This window comes from Scophthalmus maximus, chromosome 8, assembly GCF_022379125.1.
Source record: "Scophthalmus maximus strain ysfricsl-2021 chromosome 8, ASM2237912v1, whole genome shotgun sequence".
Taxonomy (NCBI): domain Eukaryota; kingdom Metazoa; phylum Chordata; class Actinopteri; order Pleuronectiformes; family Scophthalmidae; genus Scophthalmus; species Scophthalmus maximus.
Genome location: NC_061522.1, coordinates 16,062,481 through 16,082,693, shown reverse-complemented (window position 1 = coordinate 16,082,693; position 20,213 = coordinate 16,062,481). Strand labels below are relative to the sequence as shown.

The 20,213-nt window shown below is 41.6% G+C and overlaps 3 protein-coding genes across 4 annotated transcripts; all 3 read right to left on the bottom strand.

The window, feature by feature from the left end:
• Nucleotides 1–389: 389 nt before the first annotated feature.
• On the bottom strand, nt 390–4,754 carry LOC118312971 (sialic acid synthase). The gene is made up of 6 exons (XM_035638082.2): nt 4,488–4,754; nt 3,570–3,785; nt 3,389–3,488; nt 2,563–2,717; nt 1,499–1,765; nt 390–1,307 (listed from the first exon to the last, which is right to left on the bottom strand). The coding sequence occupies exons 1-6, from the start codon at nt 4,617–4,619 to the stop codon at nt 1,098–1,100; spliced, it is 1,080 nt and encodes a 359-aa protein (XP_035493975.1). The 5' UTR covers nt 4,620–4,754; the 3' UTR covers nt 390–1,097.
• An 88-nt stretch (nt 4,755–4,842) lies between these two features.
• On the bottom strand, nt 4,843–10,244 carry LOC118312620 (sialic acid synthase-like). Its single transcript, XM_047333864.1, has 5 exons — nt 9,669–10,244; nt 9,306–9,521; nt 8,620–8,719; nt 7,861–8,015; nt 4,843–5,752 (listed from the first exon to the last, which is right to left on the bottom strand). Exons 1-5 carry the CDS (start codon nt 9,684–9,686, stop codon nt 5,348–5,350), a joined length of 894 nt encoding a protein of 297 aa, XP_047189820.1. The 5' UTR covers nt 9,687–10,244; the 3' UTR covers nt 4,843–5,347.
• Nucleotides 10,245–10,390: 146 nt separating this feature from the next.
• On the bottom strand, nt 10,391–19,325 carry clta (clathrin, light chain A). Of its 2 annotated transcripts, XM_035637357.2 has the most exons (7): nt 19,042–19,325; nt 18,350–18,378; nt 17,062–17,179; nt 16,694–16,805; nt 15,514–15,567; nt 13,129–13,164; nt 10,391–11,613 (listed from the first exon to the last, which is right to left on the bottom strand). In XM_035637357.2, the coding sequence occupies exons 1-7, from the start codon at nt 19,217–19,219 to the stop codon at nt 11,442–11,444; spliced, it is 699 nt and encodes a 232-aa protein (XP_035493250.1). In that variant the 5' UTR covers nt 19,220–19,325; the 3' UTR covers nt 10,391–11,441. The 2 variants fall into 2 exon arrangements, with proteins under 2 accessions (XP_035493250.1, XP_035493251.1); XM_035637358.2 differs by lacking the exons at nt 13,129–13,164; nt 15,514–15,567 and having other exon boundaries at nt 19,042–19,322.
• Between the last annotated feature and the right edge of the window lie 888 nt (nt 19,326–20,213).

Genomic DNA, 20,213 nt, shown 5'->3' with positions numbered 1-20,213 from the left:
AAGACCCACCCTTTCTCCTGAGGAGAAAAAAATATTTTTGTCTTCAATAAATCATTACAAATTTTATTTCACTTTTCAAACCTGAGCTCATGTGAAAATGTCATGCCTGAAGGTTCAAACGTCAAAATACAACAACAGCATTTGTGTATTGATTGGAAATGTCGTAAGCACAAAGGATATTTGAGTGAGACGCACACCATCGACCACACTAATGTTAGAGAAGTTTAAACAAGAAGCACAACTGTCAGTGCAGATTATATCCGGCCTGTATATGTCGCTTCATATTCACACAGATAATCTGATCCATCAAATCTAAAATGATACTTACATAATGCTGCCATGGAAATAAGGTCAAACCAGTCAAACAACAAAGCAATGTTGTAAAGACATTTTGGCAATATTGATATTTTATTTGGAGGCTTCATCGTTTCAGATCATTGTAGATTTCTCTCAGCAGATATCAACAGATGTATTGTAACATAATTCATCCTTACATTATGGGTCAGTGGGCACTGTTGGTGTCGGAGCAAAGACAGAAGAAGTCCAGTTGATGACAAAAACAAGGTTAAACGGCTGTAAAAACAAAAAACAAACACCTGATTGACTCAGTAACAGGAATTTCAACAACTAGAGACAACCTCGTACTAGTGGACGATGCTGTCAGCTCAATGAGAAGATATAACAGGAATATACTGACTTCTGGACAAATACTGTAGGTACTGTGATATCAGCTGCAGTACCTATCTACAACATGAAACTACTACTGAGCTTCTTGTAAGACGATGAGTCTATTTGGGACAATGTCTGCCAAAAAGTCTGAGCATTACGTTAAGAAAAGTACAAAAAGAAAAAGCTGAGCAGAGTTTTCAGACCACAGGAGCTCTGATAATATTCACATCATCAGACTCTAATATAATGTCCAGTTACACTGTTGCTCACTGACCATCCATTGACTTGAATGTCAGGAATCTCAGCAGCACCAAACATCACACTCCTGCATGCGTCGACTTCTGCTCCAGAGGAAACTATTTTAATTTCCTCTCAAACTAAGTGCCTTATTTCCCCCCCAAAACTCGTATCAAACCTCTCTTCCATCCTCAGCACTTGGCCCGTTTGCCGTAGCTGTCCACCAGCCCTGGCGCAACGCTCTCGTCCTCCTCCACGTCCTCCGTCACCGTCTTGCCGACCAGCTGGAAGATGTCCTCGGCTGCGACGCCCATGGGCTCGGCCACCTTTACCGTCAACATGTCCAGAGTCAGGGCGGTTCCTTTCGGGATCTTTACTTTGGCTACCACTGACTTACCCAACTGGTGAAAGAAGACGGAGAGGAGGGACATTATTACCGTTCCTTAAAGCAGAAAATAATGAAAAGTAATGGCTTGTTCTTCATCTTAGACTTTCGTGAAAGAGTAAAAAAATATGTCACTTGAGGACATTAAAAACAGTATTTCTAACTTTTTGGTGTATATTTTCTAGAAGAAGAAAGAGGATTTTTAACCTTATCATGGCATGGCTTTTCACAGGGTAACATCTGCTTCAGGCTGCTGCCCAGCGCCCTCTCCACGAGCCGGATAGATCGGACCAGCTCGGTCAGCTCAGCGGGCTCCAGTGAGGCTGCATGGTCACTTCCTTTCCACGTCTTGTCCAAGGTTACGTGTCGCTCGATGACCTTTGCACCGAGAGCCACGGCCGCCACTGAAATATTGATCCCGGACTCGTGGCCCGAATACCCAATGGGTATATCAGGAAATTCCTTCTGGTATTCCTGTTGTGAGTGAGACAAGCGACACTCTTTACAAAAAGAATAGTTCAAAGTTGTATGTGTCATGATGCCAACATCTCATCATCAGGTTATAGCTACAGTTTGTGAACATTATTAAACATGAATGGTTATGAGAATTCTGTTTTAGCCAGTAAGAGCTGACTTCTACTTTCAATGAAACCTGAATAGCTTGAAAGTTGTAGGTTGTATTTATATTCACGAAAATAGAAGCATGTTTTGACGAGATTGTAGACTTTGTCCAGTTCAGGTCTTAAAAAGAAGAAAAAATAATCCATCCATTAAGAAGTGTCAGGAAAAAAATGAATTAATTAACTTTAAACAAAATGTATGGAAATACTTTGAAAGGAATCATCTCTAATGTCCTGTATCTGAGAACATAAATTGTGAAATATGAGAATATAAAACTGAGTGGAAGATTATGCATTTGCAAAAAAAATATTTAGCCAGTAGAACATGGACTTGAATCTTTATCACTGTGGGTACAATTTGAAGCCATATATGTTAATTACAACAAAAAAACTTAACGTGCAAATGCACATTTCAGGTGGATGACTTTAAAATTACATCTGTTACTGGGAGATCGTTGCGATTATAGATAAAATAATGCTGTTATGGTCATTTTTATGAAAACCTTGTAATATCATAAACACCTCTGCAGTGATTTGACAGCCCATAAACTTTTAAACTCATAGATCTGTCACTCAAACTGGACCTAGTGGCACATATTTCATCACCCTACTATGACCTATAAACCTGAAACGCTATTCTTTTGTATTTACAGCGATCACTCGGAGGTTGACGTCCTCAGCTTCCAGAGGGTAGGCGCTGGTGCACTGCAGGATAGTGAAGTTCTGGTTGTGTTCCTTCACCGTCTTGTAGACACGGCGCATCGTCTCCATCGACTGCATCCCACTGGACACCACCATGGGACGTCCTGACACACAGAAGAGGGCGACACTGTGATAAACATCACATGTAAAGTGAGCAGCAGGCAGAATGCTATGGTGGCACTTGTTTTTTGTTTTTTTGTCCCAGCAGTTCATAAAATAACGTCAAGGCAGAGCAGACTGGCTCATTAATAAGGCACATCAGCCAGACATAATGGGAGCATATTAGAATTTAAAGTTTGCTTATGCTCAACTTCCAAGTATTTTTTTAAAATAAGAGTCAATATGTAGACATTTTCATGCATCTTTCAGATCTTTGGCAAAAAAGTAACTCTTCCATGTGATGGCTACAAGTCATATTTGTGTGTGGATCCAGAACAACTTAACATTGAGTTAGGACACACCCAAAAGAACAATATTTTACAGTTTACTTCCTGCTTACTTTCCCATAACTAATTATGATTTTAAAGAGGCCTATGACTTCTTTTTGCAGTTATTCTTGTCTGTGGATCATCCAGGGAAAATATTTTAATGCATAGGACAATATATTCCTACCACCATAGTGACCTAAACCTCCCAACACTGTTGCCCAATGACACACTGCTGGATTTGTTTACATATTGACCGCATGAGCACTTTTTTTCCCCCCACATTAAATACATCTTACGACTTAAAGTCATGCATAAATTTCCCCGCATATAATAGTTCACACGCATACCCTTCTTTGCAGTCTTCTCCAGATAGGGGAAGTTGTTGGTGTCCCCTGATCCCACTTTTAAGAAAGGCACGTCGAGCTCATGGAGAAACTCCACTGCCATCTTGAGACAGAGGACGCTGTGGTTAAAACTCTTAACTGTAACCCGACCGAAACGTCACCAAACCTCCGTTGTGTTTCTCACCTCGTCCATCCCAGAGGCAGTGAAGAAGATCCCCACCTCCTCTGCGTATTTCTGCAGTTCCCTGTACTGCTCGTGGCTGAATTCCAGATGGCGCTTGTGCTCCCCGTACGTTTTCCCCCAGGAGTGTTTGGAGGTGTAGGGGCGCTCCAGGGCCCGCTTGTTAAACTTGTGCTCTAATTCACTCTTCTGGAATTTGGCACAGTCTGCACCACAGTCCTATGAGGGCGGATAAAAAAAAAAGGGAGGTAAAGCTTGGGAATCGTGTTGAATAGTAACGGTTTCGAGAGAAAGCAACATATATATATAACGGTCGGCTGAACACGCAAACGATGAAAAAATACTAATAATTTGCTGTGGGCTGCCCAATCATAAAGATCTTTTTCAGGAAATGTCCTGGTAAATTGTTAATTAATTACACCTCCGTCAAATGAAGCACTTATTATTATATTATGAACATTTGTTAAGTTCATTATGAGCATCTAAAAAATCTACTGCTGCATAAACTACAGCCAGAAACATAAGGCGCCAGTATTCTCTATATAAAAACAACAGACACATTCACATTGGACTACACAAACAAAAACATGGGGTGCACAAGTGGCTTTAATACAAATACAGTAATGTTGTACGGTCACAAATGTGCCAGGCATGAATTTACACGCCAAACTTCATTCACAAATCTGGCAACATGGCTCAACATTATTTTACATAAAAATCCTGCAGAGCCACTTGCACACAGCTGTCATGTTAAAATCTGAACTATTGATTCAAGCTGTGAGAGGAGGGTGAGGCGAGTCGTTCATGGAAGAAGACGTCACGTCCTGCTGTGCAGACTGCTACTTTAATCATGATGATGATAATAATCATAATCATAATTTAAACCAGAGCAACGAAGAACATTCAAAGTAAATCAGTCACCTTTGCCATTTTGATCATTTTCTTGGCGATCTCAATTTCCCCCTGGTGGTTTTGTCCAATCTCGGCGATGATGAAGCACGGGTGGTTCCCTCCGATCATCCTTCCGGGACACAGCTCGAACTTTAAAGGCATTTTTGTTCTCAAACAAACGACGGGACGACGAGCGGACGGTGAAATTATCAGGAGACCGGACGGAGTGGGACAGTGATGAGTCGTGTCGTCTGAACGGACTGGGGGGGAAGAGCCGACCGGAAGAGTTAATGCGCTGCACACTTCCGCTTTGTAGTTCAAAGTAAAAGCCGGATTTTCCTTTAAAAATTAAAATTAAAAACATAAGCAGCGCCAGGGCGTTGAGGAAGAAATGTCCAGCCATTCCAGTTTGTGGGTTTAAAGAAATGCAGAATGTGTGTCTAAACTAAATAAAAACCTATATTATTATGCTTTGACCATGCAAATCTCTCCTATGCACTTTTCCCAATTTAAATCTGAGAAGACATTAAACTGTTATGAATAAAAATTAAAATAACACTCCAACAGAGAGCTTATTTAGACCCCTTTTTATTTGCAAGATTAACAGTACAGAAGCATTTATTTTTGGTAAAGGGCCACATGTGGCACCTTTGAAATGAACTGAGGTTGCAGGAGAAATCCCAACACCATTCGTCTTTAACATTCCCCACACATACAGTACCTGAAATCACGGTGAGTGCACACGCGGCTTCACCTCCCTACATTGACAGTGAGGTTATGAATTGAACAAATGATTGAGATTTAAAAGACAGACTTTATGGAAGTTAAGAGTGAGTGATACAAAATCAGTTTGGTTTCCATCTGATACTATGAATCATGAACACTGATGGTCAGAATGAGGTCACAGTGACTTTGACCTTTGACCACCAAACTCTACTTAGGTCGTGCTTGAGTCCAAGTGAGACCAAGTTCAGAAAACTGGTACGAATAGAGTGAATGGGAGAAAGACGAGGAGAAATGAGACCAACCTTATCGTGGCAGTTCTTCTCACAGGGTAACATCTGCTTGACCGGTGATCCCTTCGCCATCTCCACCAGTCGGATGGCTCGGACCAGCTCTGCCAGCCCTGAGGGCTCCAGGGAAGCCTCATGGTCATTTCCCTTCCAGGTCTTATCCAGGGTCACATGGCGTTCCACGACCTTTGCCCCCATTGCCACCGCGGCCACAGTGATGTAGATCCCCTGCTCGTGTCCAGAATATCCGATGGGAATGTCGGGGAATTCCTTCTGGTATTCCTTCAGGAAAAGAGAGAGGGCATTCACATCTACTGACTGTACATTGTGTATAAAGCTTGATATCTATCTTTTTAGGGATGTGGATTTTGCTTACCAACAATGTTGGTATTGCATTAACCGTAACAAGTTTTTATTCTTGCACTGAGTGGAATAAAGACTAGAGTGGGGCAGATATAAGATACACCCACCAACACACACACATATGCACACACACACACACACACACACACACACACACACACACACACACAAACAGTGTCATACTGTAGGTCACTTTCGGAAACATTACACAGACTTTTAAAGCCTTTGTCCCCGACGGGACAAAGGCGATTTGTCGATTTCACAAGCCGCCCCCGATTAATTACTTTTTAATGTGAACTTTGTCCCCAAAGGTAGCCTATCACACACACACACACACACACACAACATTGACATAGTTTGATTTCCCAACATACAAATATGCTCTTCCTCCTCCAAAGTTTGTTGACACTGTCTGCTAAAGGAGGGAGGGAGGCATGTTGGTTTGGACCGCAGTTTCCAGTTTAACTGTTCTCCACGGACACTCCCAAAACTGATGTGGAATAAAATAAACATGCATCATCATGCCAATGAATGAAAAATAAACGTATTATACTGCAACCAGGTACTCCTCAAGTACACAAGGCTTTTTTTCAGTACAGTAGAGTTGCACAATACTGTGGTATCACATGACATTCAGACACTGGACAGTAGTGTCTGCATCCTCACCGGCATCTTGCTACTGCAGCGTCTTTACAACAGTGACCAAACAACAATACCACCTGGAACCACTAGGGGCACAAAAAGTTGTCTGTTGCGTCTTTAATGATGCTATTATACCCTGAACTCTGATATGCTATCAGATATGCTATATGCGTATCCGTGAAATACACTTCTGTCCTATGGTAAACATGGTTTGCCTAGTTTGACTCACTGGATGTAGACTGTGGGTACATTCCTGCCATTGGGCTATATCAGGTGGCACAGTCCTTCCTCACCTGTTCCAGGCTGTTACAGTTTCCAAAATCCCCATCACCAAGGGAAACAGCAGCAAGATTTGAGCTGGCAATCTACATGCTGAAATGTTTACGTTTTGGCAAAGATTTGGAATGTGCGATCGCAAAGTCAACATTAGTATTCTTCTGTTTTTGTCATTATGGCATCTCAGCCCTTCTGCTCAAAATTAGGCCTTTTGTAATTTGTGTTAACACTTTTGTCTTTAGACATGGTTGAGTGACATGTCATAGGCCCTAGTTTTCTTTCGAGCATACTGGTGCAGCCAGACCATTGCCAGCGCTGTGGAAACACACACACACACACACACCTTGAATACCACACCTTAAATACCATGATATCAGATTTCATCACTGATGGAACCATCCAACATGTTTCAGAAAGGATGGTCCTCACCCTAATAGCATAAGGCATTAACCAAAAACATGAACCTAGCATTGACCTTACCGGTGACGGTTTCATGATTGGACACAACAGCACAGCCGATCAAGGAGTTGCCCTCAAGAGCAAGTGCCACAACACTGTGTTCCACGTTCCTCCTGACACAAGTGTCACAAGATGAAGTCTTTGAGTAGACCATCACCCAGTTGTACAATCTGGGCAGTCACTGAAAAGTGGGACAATCAGAGGCATCTCTTGAACATGGCGTGGAAAAGCCAAGTTCACGCAACCAATTGAAAGGTTTTGGATTCTGCAAAACCCATTGCACTGAACTGCCAGACAGTCGTATCTGATAAGGCAGTTTTAATATACTCGCATGGTTCTTTTTGGGTAATATCTTCATGATTGACTGCACTTATTGTAAGTCGGAATGTATATCCATTATCAATGTCTAAAACTGAACAGGGAAACATTGCCCTAAAAGGCATTTTACAAATGTGTACTGTATTATTCACACACATTATGTGAACTTTCAGTTTCGCCATTCAGAAGAGACTGGAGGTGACATAGATTGTACCAAGTCAACTCCAAAAGATCTGAATCTTTTCAACACACAAACTGGACATGATGTACAACTCAGAGTTTATATGTCTGTCCGACTGACTGGGAGGAGACGCTTGCTCTGTTCATCTTACCTTGATCACACTGAGGTTGACATCTTTGGGGTCCAGAGGGTAGGCGCTGGTGCACTGCAGCAGGGTGAAGTTCTGGTTGTGCTCCCTCACTGTCTTGTAGACTCGACGAATTGTCTCCATGGACTGCATCCCAGTGGACACCACCATGGGACGTCCTGATGTGGACAGCCACAAAGAAAGAGGGAGATATGGTTGTTTTTTTAACAGGATGCACCAGCCTGGACATATTTACAAAGAAGAACATGTTTATGCCCTGCCATGACAGCATGCATAAACCTTCATTCATGAAATACAATTTTCCTCACCATACTGTGAAAGGTAAAAAAAGACTGATTCTAAAGACACGTCACATGAATTTATCTTTAAGTTACAATACACGGCTCAGTAAACGTCAACAGGTGAGCCGAGGCCAATGTCTGCGCATTTGTCTTTTTTTGGAGTCTAATTAATATTTTTTTACAAACGTCGAACTCAACGTTCAAGTCTGTTGCACCCGTGACTGCACCCATTTACAAAGGTGTGGCGAAAAATGACAACGTTCCACCAACCAACAAGCTCAGTTTAAAGTGAGACAAGGATTAGGTGGAATGTACTGTATTGACCTTACAGCTTAGTCTTCAAATAGAAAATCCAACATTGAAGTGGCAACAACAAACCTTTGTACAACTCCTTTACATTTATATGTCTTCCTTTGCCAGCTAGTGGTTTAGATTTTGTTAGGTTTAGTTGAGGTTAGGTACATGCTCCACAGCTTCGTACCTTTTTTGGAAGTTACCGCCAGATAGGGGAAGTTGTTCGCATCACAGGAGGCAACTTTAAAGAAAGGCACATCGAGCTCATGGAGGAACTCCACAGCCATCTATCGGCATGGATGTAATTAAAGCACAAATGCACAAATGGGTTGTGTAACAGCAATTCTCATTTGATCCTGTCAGCCGTTGTAAGTTTTCTCTTTAATCATAAGTTGATTCATTCTACAGGGACAGTGCACATTGCTGTTAATGTGTGCTGTTAGAGGTTTGGGGTTTTTTTTAAAGATAATATTGAATTTACAAAGTTATTCATCATTCAAAAGCATGCCCTAGAGCGTCAGGAGGATATTCATGTGAATAGAAACATCACTCATGACACTATTTAAAACATGCAGCACACAGAGACTCATAATAAAAGATACAACGAAGGAATAAAATGAGGGATAATATTGTTAATAATAATATGGGCTAAAGTTGTACAGCATTATTAGACACTGACTGCAACATACAAAGCAGAAGCACTGACATAATAAAATGAAATAGTTAAAAAAAAAAAATATATATATATGTATTCATGCATTATCTTAATGAATGCCTTAATGTCATGAACAGCCAGTGTGCTGAAACCTACCACACCAAGTGGTCGGTCGGTTTCAGTCAGTTACTGGGGCTGTGGATTAAAAGGTTTCTTACCTCGTCCATGCCAGAGGCTGTGAAGAAGATTCCAATTTCTTCTGCATACTTCTTCAGTTCCCTGTACTGATCATGGCTAAACTCCAAGTGACGCTTGTGGTCACCATAAGTTTTGCCCCAGGAGTGCTTGCAATTGTACAGGTGTTCCAAGGCCCGCTTGCTAAATTTGTAATCCAATTCACTTTTCTGGAATTTGGCACAGTCAGCACCACAGTCCTGAGATGACACACGACAATGAGGCACAGGAGAGGACAAGATCAAAAGAATAGTAGACGCTGGATCAATTTTGACAGCAGAAAGAAATGCATTTTTTTGTATTAACCTTTTTTCTTTTAAAGACAAAGTTTCACCTCCTTTAATTACCTTTGCCATCTTGATCATTTTCTTAGCAATCTCAATGTCTCCCTGATGGTTTTGTCCAATTTCAGCAATGATGAAGCACGGGTGTGTGTTTGAGGTGGCAAGATGGCACGTGTTGAATCCGATCCATGGTTAATAACATCTGTTCTACCAGTTGTACCAGTTTTCATCGGTGGGGTAAAAGCTGACTTTATCTCGAGGCATTTCTGAGCTCCGACATTGAGATGTGGATTGCGATGCAGCTACAATCACCACTTGACCTAGTTTTAAAGCAGTGAACTGATACGTTTGGCCACAAGGATGTAGCAGAACGAGCTGCTACAACATTTAGATTTTCATCAAGCACACAAGAAGTAATATCCCCATTCACCCAGTGATCACCAATTATTCAGAATTTTTAAAATGACTCACTTTAAGATGCAGGAGGCAGTTGTTTCTGCCAGACGTCTTTGCATGTGGCTTATGCTGTGAAAGGATCTACTTTTTTTAGCAAATCAAGAATCTTCATCTAAACATTTATGTTTGACACAGAAACACAGACGTTCAAGTTAAACAATACAAATTCCAAGTATATTTTGTTGTCCAAAAGTAACCAAACTGCTAAACAGTTAAATTCACACTTCCAGGATCTGCAGGCGACACCGTGACCCCGTCAGTTGACACCACACTGGCCAGAGACACAGCAACAACAATCACATCACATTGAAGAATGACAGGACGACGACTTCCATTCAGTTTTTACTGATATTGAAATCATAAGGACAATGGAAACACATGGTCAAGCAACAGCTGGCTGATGTTTAGTTCTCTTTAAAACCACATCTGTCTAATTTCAATGGCATAAATGTTTCGGATTCTGTATATATATTGCCTTCTGTATATGTACAGGTACAGGTATATATATGTATAGGTACACACAGAGTACATACACACACTGTTGAGGTCTAAACACATACAAACAGGTCAGACAGGACTTTGTTCAGTTCCTGACAGGAGGGGGGGGGGGCTTTTTTCTTCTTTTTTTCTTTAAAGGAAATGCATAGATTGGAAAATTTTACACATGCCACACGCAGGCTCTACACACACACACACACACACTGGAGTTTTTAGTCTTCGTTTGGTCCTTGAAAAAACAGAGATAATCCTGATGATACTTTTTTGTAAGGATGGGAAAACATGAGGTGATGTGCTGGAGGGTAAAAAGGTGAATAAACCAATATAACATCAATCAACCCACAAAAGGTCAACGAAAAGATTGAATAAGAGAAAAGCATCATGGGAATGATATTGTTGAGTGGCCGTGAGAAGCGGGCTGTAGTGTAGCTGTAGGCCCAAACAAACCAACCCTTCCCTTTTAGAGTCGCCGCCCTCACTCAAGTGTTACACAAGAGCAGGAGAACTGCTCGTGTTATTCCTAACAGAAGATCTAATTGGTCTTGATCTCTGTAAACAACAAGGGAGAGGAACTACAAGGTCTCGACTAGTCTGTGGAAGAGGTTCACCCAGGTAAAAACTTTTCAGGGAGCAGAAAATGGTGAGCTGGTCCTTCAAGGTTAATCTCAACAGCCCTGCCCAGGGGAGATGGATGGGGATGGGACCACTGACTATATCTTTCCACTGAGGGGGAGGAAAGGGCTCTGTGTGGCAAACAGATATGAACAGATGAGGTGCAAGCCCCCTTGTCTTTATAGTATGTGGGACATCGGTAGTTGGGCTGGTTGGTGTGTGGTGATAAGAGGATGATATGGAATGATGGCCTGAGCAGCCCTGGGCTGCCTAGCGGACGAGCGGAGCCTGCTTCAGGGAGATGAGGACGGAGCGCATGCGGGACACATCTTTGGCCTGCTTGCTGGACTTGGGGTTGAAGTCGCAGAGCCGAGCCACCCGCTCCCACTCAGTGCCGGGGTTGGTCTCGTCCAGGTCTGAAATCATGGCTTCCTCAGCCGCCCTACATGCGACAGGGAAGAGGGGAAGGAGAGGAAAAAAGGAAAAGAGTCAGCGGGGGAAGAGGCGAGGTAAACAGATGATCGTACAGCCCTGAGAAAAAATCCTCTGCTGATCATCAACAAACACAAGCTCTCATGGCTCAACGGGGTTTAGTATAGCGTGATGGACTGATTTGCCAGATAAATTAAAGCAGAACTTTGTCTTACATCAAAATTTGAGAATTATTCATCTAATGCCATACTACTAATAATTAATACATTTTTGATATACAAATCTCTAATATATTTTGCCTTGGCTTGGTGGGACATTGTTGGTTCAGCAGAGTCTACCTCAGGACAGGACAGTCCAATCATCAAACATAAACACACACACGTCCGTCTTTATGCTCACAAAGAGATACGGGCTACAACAGCTTCATCACCTTCGACATGCCCCCGACTCGGCTCACACTTCACAGTACAGTCAGCTATATTTAACTCTCCACAACACTTAGGGGCGTACAAACAAAACACTGATGGAAAATTCAAAGAGAAAACCAAACAGAAGCTACAAGAATAATAAGAATAATATTCATAAGGTCTGATGAGCATTTTTGGTTGGTTAAAAAGGCAGTTCTGTGTAGAACTGAGGGAGGGGAGTTTGTCCACGACCCGCCCGGGAGTTGAATATTTACAATGTTCTCTTTCCTCAGCAAGACCCAAAGTATAGAGATGGCGAGCTCATCTGTATACTTGTCCTTGATTAAAAAGAAACAATAATGAGAAGTTATGATTTTTTTAACCAAGCCCAAAAGAACTGGAAGCACTACCGGGCCTTCGCCATGCATTGTGCTGCGGCTGGAAAGCAGGCTGTTTGGAGGTGTGGCAAAGAACGCGTCATTGTGGAACAGATCAATTAGTGGGTTTTTCTTTGGTGACAGTTGAGGAGTTTTTAAACCATCAATCAAACAAAACCAAAAAAATATAAGAATAACAAATACATTTACACTACATGACTTACCACAAAATTGAAATTAAAACACAAAAGTGAATTAACAAAGGACAAAACTTTTAAACTGGATCCGTGCCACTATCACAGTACATTTGGAGATGCAGGTCACAGAACATGGCTTAAACAAACGAGAGCACTTTTCACACCCAACCCACAAAACATAGTAATAATTCCACTGCCATATTTTATTTCCCGAACCCCACCCCACTTCTACGCACAAACTCCGCTACCAACTACAACAAAGGACACAAAGCAAAATGGGGGATGAGAAGCCAATGAACATTCACTGTCACAACCAACTACAAATACACAGGGGACTCGAGGGACCACGACATCGCAGAGGGGACATTATATCAAACCTATATCTAGGCAGTGGATCTAACTGTTGGGCTGGCAAACTAGGTAAATCTGAACAAGGCATACATATCTAACACACACACACAAACACACACACACAAAGAACTGCATCTACCCCATCAAAAATATATATATATGGAGGTTCTGGGGTTTTATATTTTTACTTAACTGGTCTAGGCGGTAGCAAGGATGGTTAATGTGTGTGCTTTAAGGTGCATAGGAAAAGAAAACAGGGAGAAACAGTTTCACAAGTCAGAATTTAGAAAAGAGAGAGGGGAGGGGACGAAATGAAAGACAACCAAAATGAGCTAAATGCAGATGTTGAAAGCAAACATGCGAGAGCAGCAAATGTTGTAACTTTTCTTCGTCGTTCAAAGTGTTCCACACATAGAATGGTGTGCAGCCTTTGGTTTGGTCAGAATGTGTATATATTGGCTCATGCCATATTTCTGTCAATTACATACGAAAGGACATTGTGGCCTGTGGTCTCTTTTAAAAAACTGTAAACTCTTCTAATTGTTGGGTCAATTTCAGACATATCCTTATCAATGACTGGTGAAGGAGTTCATCTACATGCAGCTTTTCTTTCTTCATGTTAATAACTCGCTCACACCCTTTATTTCAATACTTTGCCAGTTATGCCGAGCTCCCACTTCTTCAAGAGTTTACAGGCATTGTTCAGAGAATGTCCACAGATCTGTTCATTCTCCTTTCACCTTTTCTTTTTTTAAATCACAACTTTAGTGTGGGAAGCTGTAGTCACATCTTTCAAGCCCACTCGTTCATAAATAAGGTCCCAGCAGCCCTCGTCATGGACACAAACCTACAGCATATAGGAGGAAGACGGTGGTGTGATTCAGCGTCTGTCTACACCAACAATGCTGAGGCTAAAAAGCTATTTGTTCTACATTATTGGGAATATCTCACGTAAGAGCTGCATTGAGTTGTACACTGCATAAAACATAGAAAACTGAAACATCATAAGGAAATAGTCCTTTCCCTAATCAACAGACAAGCCTTATATCCAGGAGCATGCATATAGTAGTACTGAGCTTCAAATACAATGGAAATGTGATACCGATTCTCAAAAGAAGAACAGCCCATCGAACAGCTCAGTGAACGGGAAGTGAGGATTAAAAATATAAAGATTTTACCAGGACAGATGTTAAACAATTCTCACCGTACATGATGTCTTTCAGCTATAGTGGCCTTGAAACCAAAGCTAATGAACAAGAAGAAATGAAACGTGTACACCACAATGCAGACCGATGGACGTCCCCAAGTAATTTGTAAGCCAAACCAAAGGCTGCACAGCTCAGGCTATTGGCCAGCTTGCTTGGGCCAATCAGCGGATCATCCTGCTGGACAGCAGTGGCTACAGAGCAGCCAACAATCAAATAAAGCATGAACACTGTTCAGTTTGAAGCAGTTGTGTATTCATGACATGACCAGTGGTGCCTTCACCTTTAGAAAATTCAAACAAATTATTTTGTGCCACCTGCAAATTAATTCAAGACCCATTTACGGACAAAAATCACAAACACAAGGCTGGAAACCTGTGATTCTGAAGAGGGTGACTGATGCCCTGAACTATTACTGACCTTCCTGCAGCGAAGATTCTAAATATCCTCAAAGGCAAAAAACGAAGGACGCAGGTTTCTCAATATCATAGACGGCTTGAGTAAAAGCCCAACTTCACTTGGTGAAGTACATACAATTAAAAAGCTGTACTTTGAGAGCTAATATGACAAAAAATATGATCTAATAACTTTAAATAAGATAGTATTTAACTACACAGTGTATTTAAAAACTGACATATTTATGTGTAGTTTGGCACTTGACTTGGCGAGTTTCAGAGGAAGAAACCATCACCAAGATTAATCAAGTCAACTCTGCATATTGAGCCGTGAGATCTTATCTTATTTTTCAAACAGATCCACGTCCACATGAAGACACAAATGCTTCAAATAAATCTATCGGCATGCTACATTTGGATATATTTTGTTTAAAATCACAAAAACAAAAGCCGTAAAGTAGAGACAAAACACTTTCTATGAGACTTCATACTATTAATGTAAGCAAGTGATAATTGTGGGAAACTCACGAAATGTATTTGCTAAATGTTTTTGCTGAAATGAGTCAAAGGGAATTTGTATGTGAATGAATGAGGAGATGAGAAATCAACAAACGCAAAGTGATGATAGGATTATCATGGTTTCAGTGGATTGGCAGTGACAGTCACATGTAGACATTCTCTCTACTGAAATATCCTGACAGGCATCCACTCACATATGGCATGCAGACATATCTGAAGAAAATTACTGCAGTTTATATATTAAAAAAAAGCTAGATGAGAGGAGAACTGATTATAAATCCAAGTGGTTAAATATGGAAAACTAACGATGGAACCAAAACACAGCAACACAGCAACTAATGACTGGGATATGAGGTCAATGGTGGTATGTCGGGAGCTGACGATGATGGAGAAAACAGGAATCAAATAGATAAATGAATAAACAAATAAAGGAGGAGGATGTTAGTTGGAGCAACATACACATAACCAATGAGCTCAGAGAAGGGCTGCTTGTAGAAGTCTTCATCCAGCACCCTGGACAAACATCCGCCCAAACGACAGAGCAGCAAGAAGGCAGGAGAGAAGAGAGACAGCGGTAAAAGGGAGAATAGGATGGAAACACAAGCATTATAGGTTACCACACATTAATGTGCTCAGGCATATAATCAAAGGCTGAAGTCTGTGGAAGGTTCACAGTTTCAGGGAAGCTATCTGACGATTTTAAATCTTTAATTGCAGCACTGGTGATGTACACTACACCATTAGCTCTTTGCATTCTAAACTCAACTAGTTTTTACTGGAGAGTTAGTTACTGTAGTTCAAAACAGTATTCATTTCAAGTTTTCCTCTCTGAACTTATAAGCCAGTTACCTGAAACATCATGATACAGTATGGTTGAACTATAGGCTATGAATCCACGTTATGAAAATATTTGATAGTCACAGATATTATTAGTGAGGACTAATTTGCTCATCTGTGGGTCGTATCATTTAAACTGAATACTAATGTGGTTTTATTTGAATTTTCAATTGAAATGCATCAATTTGATTGTTGGAAAATTGGATGGGAAGAAATCTGTCGTCGGCCCCAACTCTGCAGGTTTTTTTTACCATAATTACACATTTGTATAAGGAGTTACACAAGTTATATTTTTTTATGAGACAAAAAACGTCAATACCATAAGATTATAGAGCAGAAATAGTTTTCCAACACACAAGGAAACACAGGCAGACATGAGTCTGAAGTCGTGGCTGCTGGTTGTTCATTATTCATAGGGCAGCAGGGCTACATTACACTGCTGCACAAACTGACACATTGGCCAATCCAACCTGTAAAAACAATGAGTTACCTGGTGGAGGACACAAATTAATCTGCCGGTTTTCGGCGCAACATTAAATGGTAGTAAATGTTAATAAGAATAGTAGAAAAACACTTGGTCTTATTCAACTTTGGTGGTTAAATAATGCTCACCCACAGCTAAATCCACGAATGCTGATATTATTTAAAGGCTGTTAATGACATTTTAAAATATTCACATATTTTCAGAGATCGTGAGCTTTTAAAAAACACCAAATCTTCCTCCTGGCTTTTAAGAAAAAATAGTAATATTAGCATTCCAACAATCTTTTGTCCTGTTTCAATCCCTCTAAGGGGTCAGTACCTGTTATTGGTTTTGGTTTTCTCCAGCTGCTCGTTCTGTCTGGCGTGCCACTCCTCCAGCTCCACCTTGGCCTTCTCTTTCCACTCGGACTCCTGAGTGCGAGAGTTGGCGTCTGTGGAGGGAGATAAGCGAGGAGAAGAACGAAGAAAAAAGTCAAGAGCAGATTTGAAGGTAAAGACAATAGGTAGGAATGACCGGGTAGGCGAATTTGTGATTTCAGTCTTTGGTTTGTTCTCAAACTGATGCTTCACAGACTGTTTGAATATCCAGCACTTGGTGCAGAGGCCACAATAATAACCTCACTTCTCCATGTTTCAGAGAGCAGTCTGTCCTGTTAGCTTTTTAAAAACTCTCCAGAGTGTGCTTACCGAGCAACTCCAGCCTGTCGCCTTGCTCCTCCCTCCACTTGCGTAGGCTTTCAGGTTCGGCCTGCAGCCGGTCGGCGCTGGAAATTGCTGCGTAAGCATCCGAGGGACCGTTGCTTTCCTGAGAAAGAGGGAAGGCGATGATAAGAAAACATTTCTAAAACAAAAGCCCCTCATCCTGAATTATTCAATAGTTCATCTTTTTCAACTATCATCTGAAACTTGAAAAAACATTTTCAAACAAGCCTGGCGGTCAGTCTCTTGTCCCGATTCCCAAATGCTTGCAGTTAATACTGTAAGCTTGTAAAGGTTTGCTTGATGATGACCAAGAGGCTTTTTTAAAAACCAAACGTGGACCACTTTTAGTTTCATCAGCTTTGCTTCTTTCACAAACAGATGGAAGCCCTGACCGTGCAAAAGGAAGCAATGTTGCAATGACAGCACAGGAAAAGGAAGTTGGAGCAAATCTAACAGCCAGATATTCAAACATCTGAGGTTAGTATTAAAATCCCACTGCCATAGTGCTAAAAGAAAAGAATGATTTTCCACACCACCACTTACACCACAATACTACACATATTCTTTTCATGTTATTCAACGAGAAAGCTGCAGAGTTGAAGCATAAAATGAGGAAAAGCACTGGAGCTATTTTCAACATCCTGTTAGCAAGGCAACTGAATATTACGATCATCAATTTGTTAAAGGATAATTCTGAATTTTTACAACACTGGTTTGTATTTCGTAGTTTTGGTCATAATCCCAATCAGATATTGTAACATTACACTTACTAAACTGCTTCACTAAGATGGAGTCTCTAGTCAGACGGGTATTACTAAACCAACCAAGAAAATCTCAAACGCAGGGTTCGTTACCCAAACTGTCTCCTGGAAACATCTGTCAACGTTTGCACACAAACTTGGTTTAACTTTGACTTACCATACTTAGTTGAAAAAATACAAACAAAAATGTTTGTTTATATTGTTGGCAGATATGGTGGATTTCCAGATTAACATTCAAAATTAGTGGGCTAGAAAATCAATCTTAACTGTGGGTTTATTTTATATAACTGATAGATATGAAATCCTCTATGGAGTCGGCAGAGACAACAGCAAACTTCCTGAGAGGTTGCTAGTACATTAGTTCTCTAATATTTACGGGTGAAAATATGGAAGATGTGTGCCCATCGTGGGCACAATGGGCTGCTGACCAAGTGCTCCCCATTCACAAACAACATACAGAGGAAGAAACAACACAGAGAATACATAAATATACTGTAAGGACAGTGTTTTACCCCATGAAGCTCTCCGTTGATGGCACCATCTAAAGAGGACACACGGAAGATTGCATTTAAAATCAAGCAGACAAATAAAACCACAAACACAACATCTACAATGACTCCACCCCAGCTAGCTGGTTGTCCCTCACTCTTGCTGAATCGTCAAAAGGACAGACGTCTGTCATAGTGTGACATGTCAGCAGTCCTGACGTCGCGCAGCTACAGCTTCGAGGAAACGAGGGAGTCGTGGCCAAAGGTCACTGAGCTCCATCGGCTTCCTCTCGAGACTGGACGGCTAGCTGGCGGAGCTACACGTAGCGCTGTCACTTCACCGATGAATGACACGACCCAGGCCCGGGCTTATCAGTCGACTTCATTCATTCTACAAACGGATGCTTCATTAATCACGTGAAACAGTATTAACCAATCACCCCGAGGTTCCCTGTGTGTATCCCTGTCCCTTTGGCAATTTTAATTAACGAACACACACGGGCTAATGTTGGCGCTAGCTCGTTTGCTAGCTCAGCTAACGCTAGCGAGCCGCGCTAAAGGACCGTCCACTCGAGTCCATTTGGGAGCCAGATTAGAAGAACGGTCGTCGTTTGAGTAACGGGCACCAGTCCCCATGGTTACAGACACATTAGCCAAGTCATTGTATCGCTGAACGGAGACGAGCTGTCCCCACTTTGACCACAGCCGTCACCCACCATTAGTCTCCCCCAGCGACGAGGGCACCTCTCCGCTGTCCAGGATGCTGAAGCCTTCGTCGTTTTCGATCCCCGCGATTTCGCTCTCCTGCTGGGCCAGGAACGCGGCAGCAGGGTCCTCGTCGGAGCCGACGCCGTTTCCAGCGGCCGGCGCGTTCAGCATGTCAAAATCATCCATGTCGTGTGTGCTTGAGGGAGGATAAATACGAGAACCGGGGAGCAGGTGTAGCGGCTGACCGAAACCGATAAGCTAAACGGGAAGAACGACGACAAAAAAAACTGTGAACAACTAAGGAAACGGGCGAACAACCAATCACAAACCAGCATGTGTGACCAACAGTGCCAAGCACCAATCACACAGCAGCTGCTTCAAAATTGGACCAATCAAATGATCGAACCCTACTGCATACGGGTCCCATGACCCGTTACGTGCTCTTGGATTTATGAGAAAAATCCGCAGTCTGCGATAAGGCAGGATCTAACTGCTTCTTGTTTAGTGTGATCATTGTCAGGCTCTAATTTCACTTATGTGTATAGACATTCTTTTTTCTGTGTACCCTGCATATATATTATGTATATCATTATGTATGTTTTTCTCCTACATACAGTGATGCAGAATACTTACGAAGAGGGTGTTGTGTTAATGTTTATTAACGTTGCCTAAAGTCCTATTCAGGAAGGCTTCAGGCGGGTTTGTCTCGCTTATTAGAATCTGCCTGTACTAGTCTTATAGGGCCTGTGGCCAAATTGGGCCTGTGGCCAATCATGGTTAATTATTAACAACTCTCACAGTTTCAAGGAGGGCAGCTGTCAAGCGAGCACTCACCTGACACAAGGCATGGAGCTGAGAGCAAACGATCACTATATCAGCTTCATCCAGCAAATAATTTCATCGCAGCACTACACAGCTTTTCAAAGTACAACTCGCCACGGCAAGAACATTTGGACAATTTGCTCTGATCAATTTTCTAGACAAAAAAACAAAACAACATGCTGTTGAACATAGTTAACTCAAATAATACTTACATAGTGTTAAATGAAGGAAACTAAAGGTGTGTCTCCTTGCTGATAGTATGGCATTTAGAAAATCTCGTAAGACTAATCAAACTTACAAATTTATGGGAATGAAGTTTTTTAAAGGATTGAGATTGATTAAAAAGTCAATTAATCTT

Coding starts and splice junctions, on each gene's coding strand:
- LOC118312971 (XM_035638082.2), bottom strand. CDS start 4,619: ATGCCTTTAAAGTTCGAGCTGTGTCCCGGAAGGATGATCGGAGGGAAC. Junction 3,786..4,487: donor AAATGATCAAAATGGCAAAG/GTGACTGATTTA, acceptor CCGCCCTCATAG/GACTGTGGTGCAGACTGTGC. Junction 2,718..3,388: donor GGAGAAGACTGCAAAGAAGG/GTATGCGTGTGA, acceptor TCTGTGTGTCAG/GACGTCCCATGGTGGTGTCC.
- LOC118312620 (XM_047333864.1), bottom strand. Junction 8,016..8,619: donor GGCGGTAACTTCCAAAAAAG/GTACGAAGCTGT, acceptor TGTCCACATCAG/GACGTCCCATGGTGGTGTCC. Junction 5,753..7,860: donor TCAACCTCAGTGTGATCAAG/GTAAGATGAACA, acceptor CTTTTCCTGAAG/GAATACCAGAAGGAATTCCC.
- clta (XM_035637357.2), bottom strand. CDS start 19,219: ATGGATGATTTTGACATGCTGAACGCGCCGGCCGCTGGAAACGGCGTC. Junction 18,379..19,041: donor GTCGCTGGGGGAGACTAATG/GTGGGTGACGGC, acceptor TGTCCTCTTTAG/ATGGTGCCATCAACGGAGAG. Junction 13,165..15,513: donor TCTGAGCTCATTGGTTATGT/GTATGTTGCTCC, acceptor TGCACCTTAAAG/CACACACATTAACCATCCTT.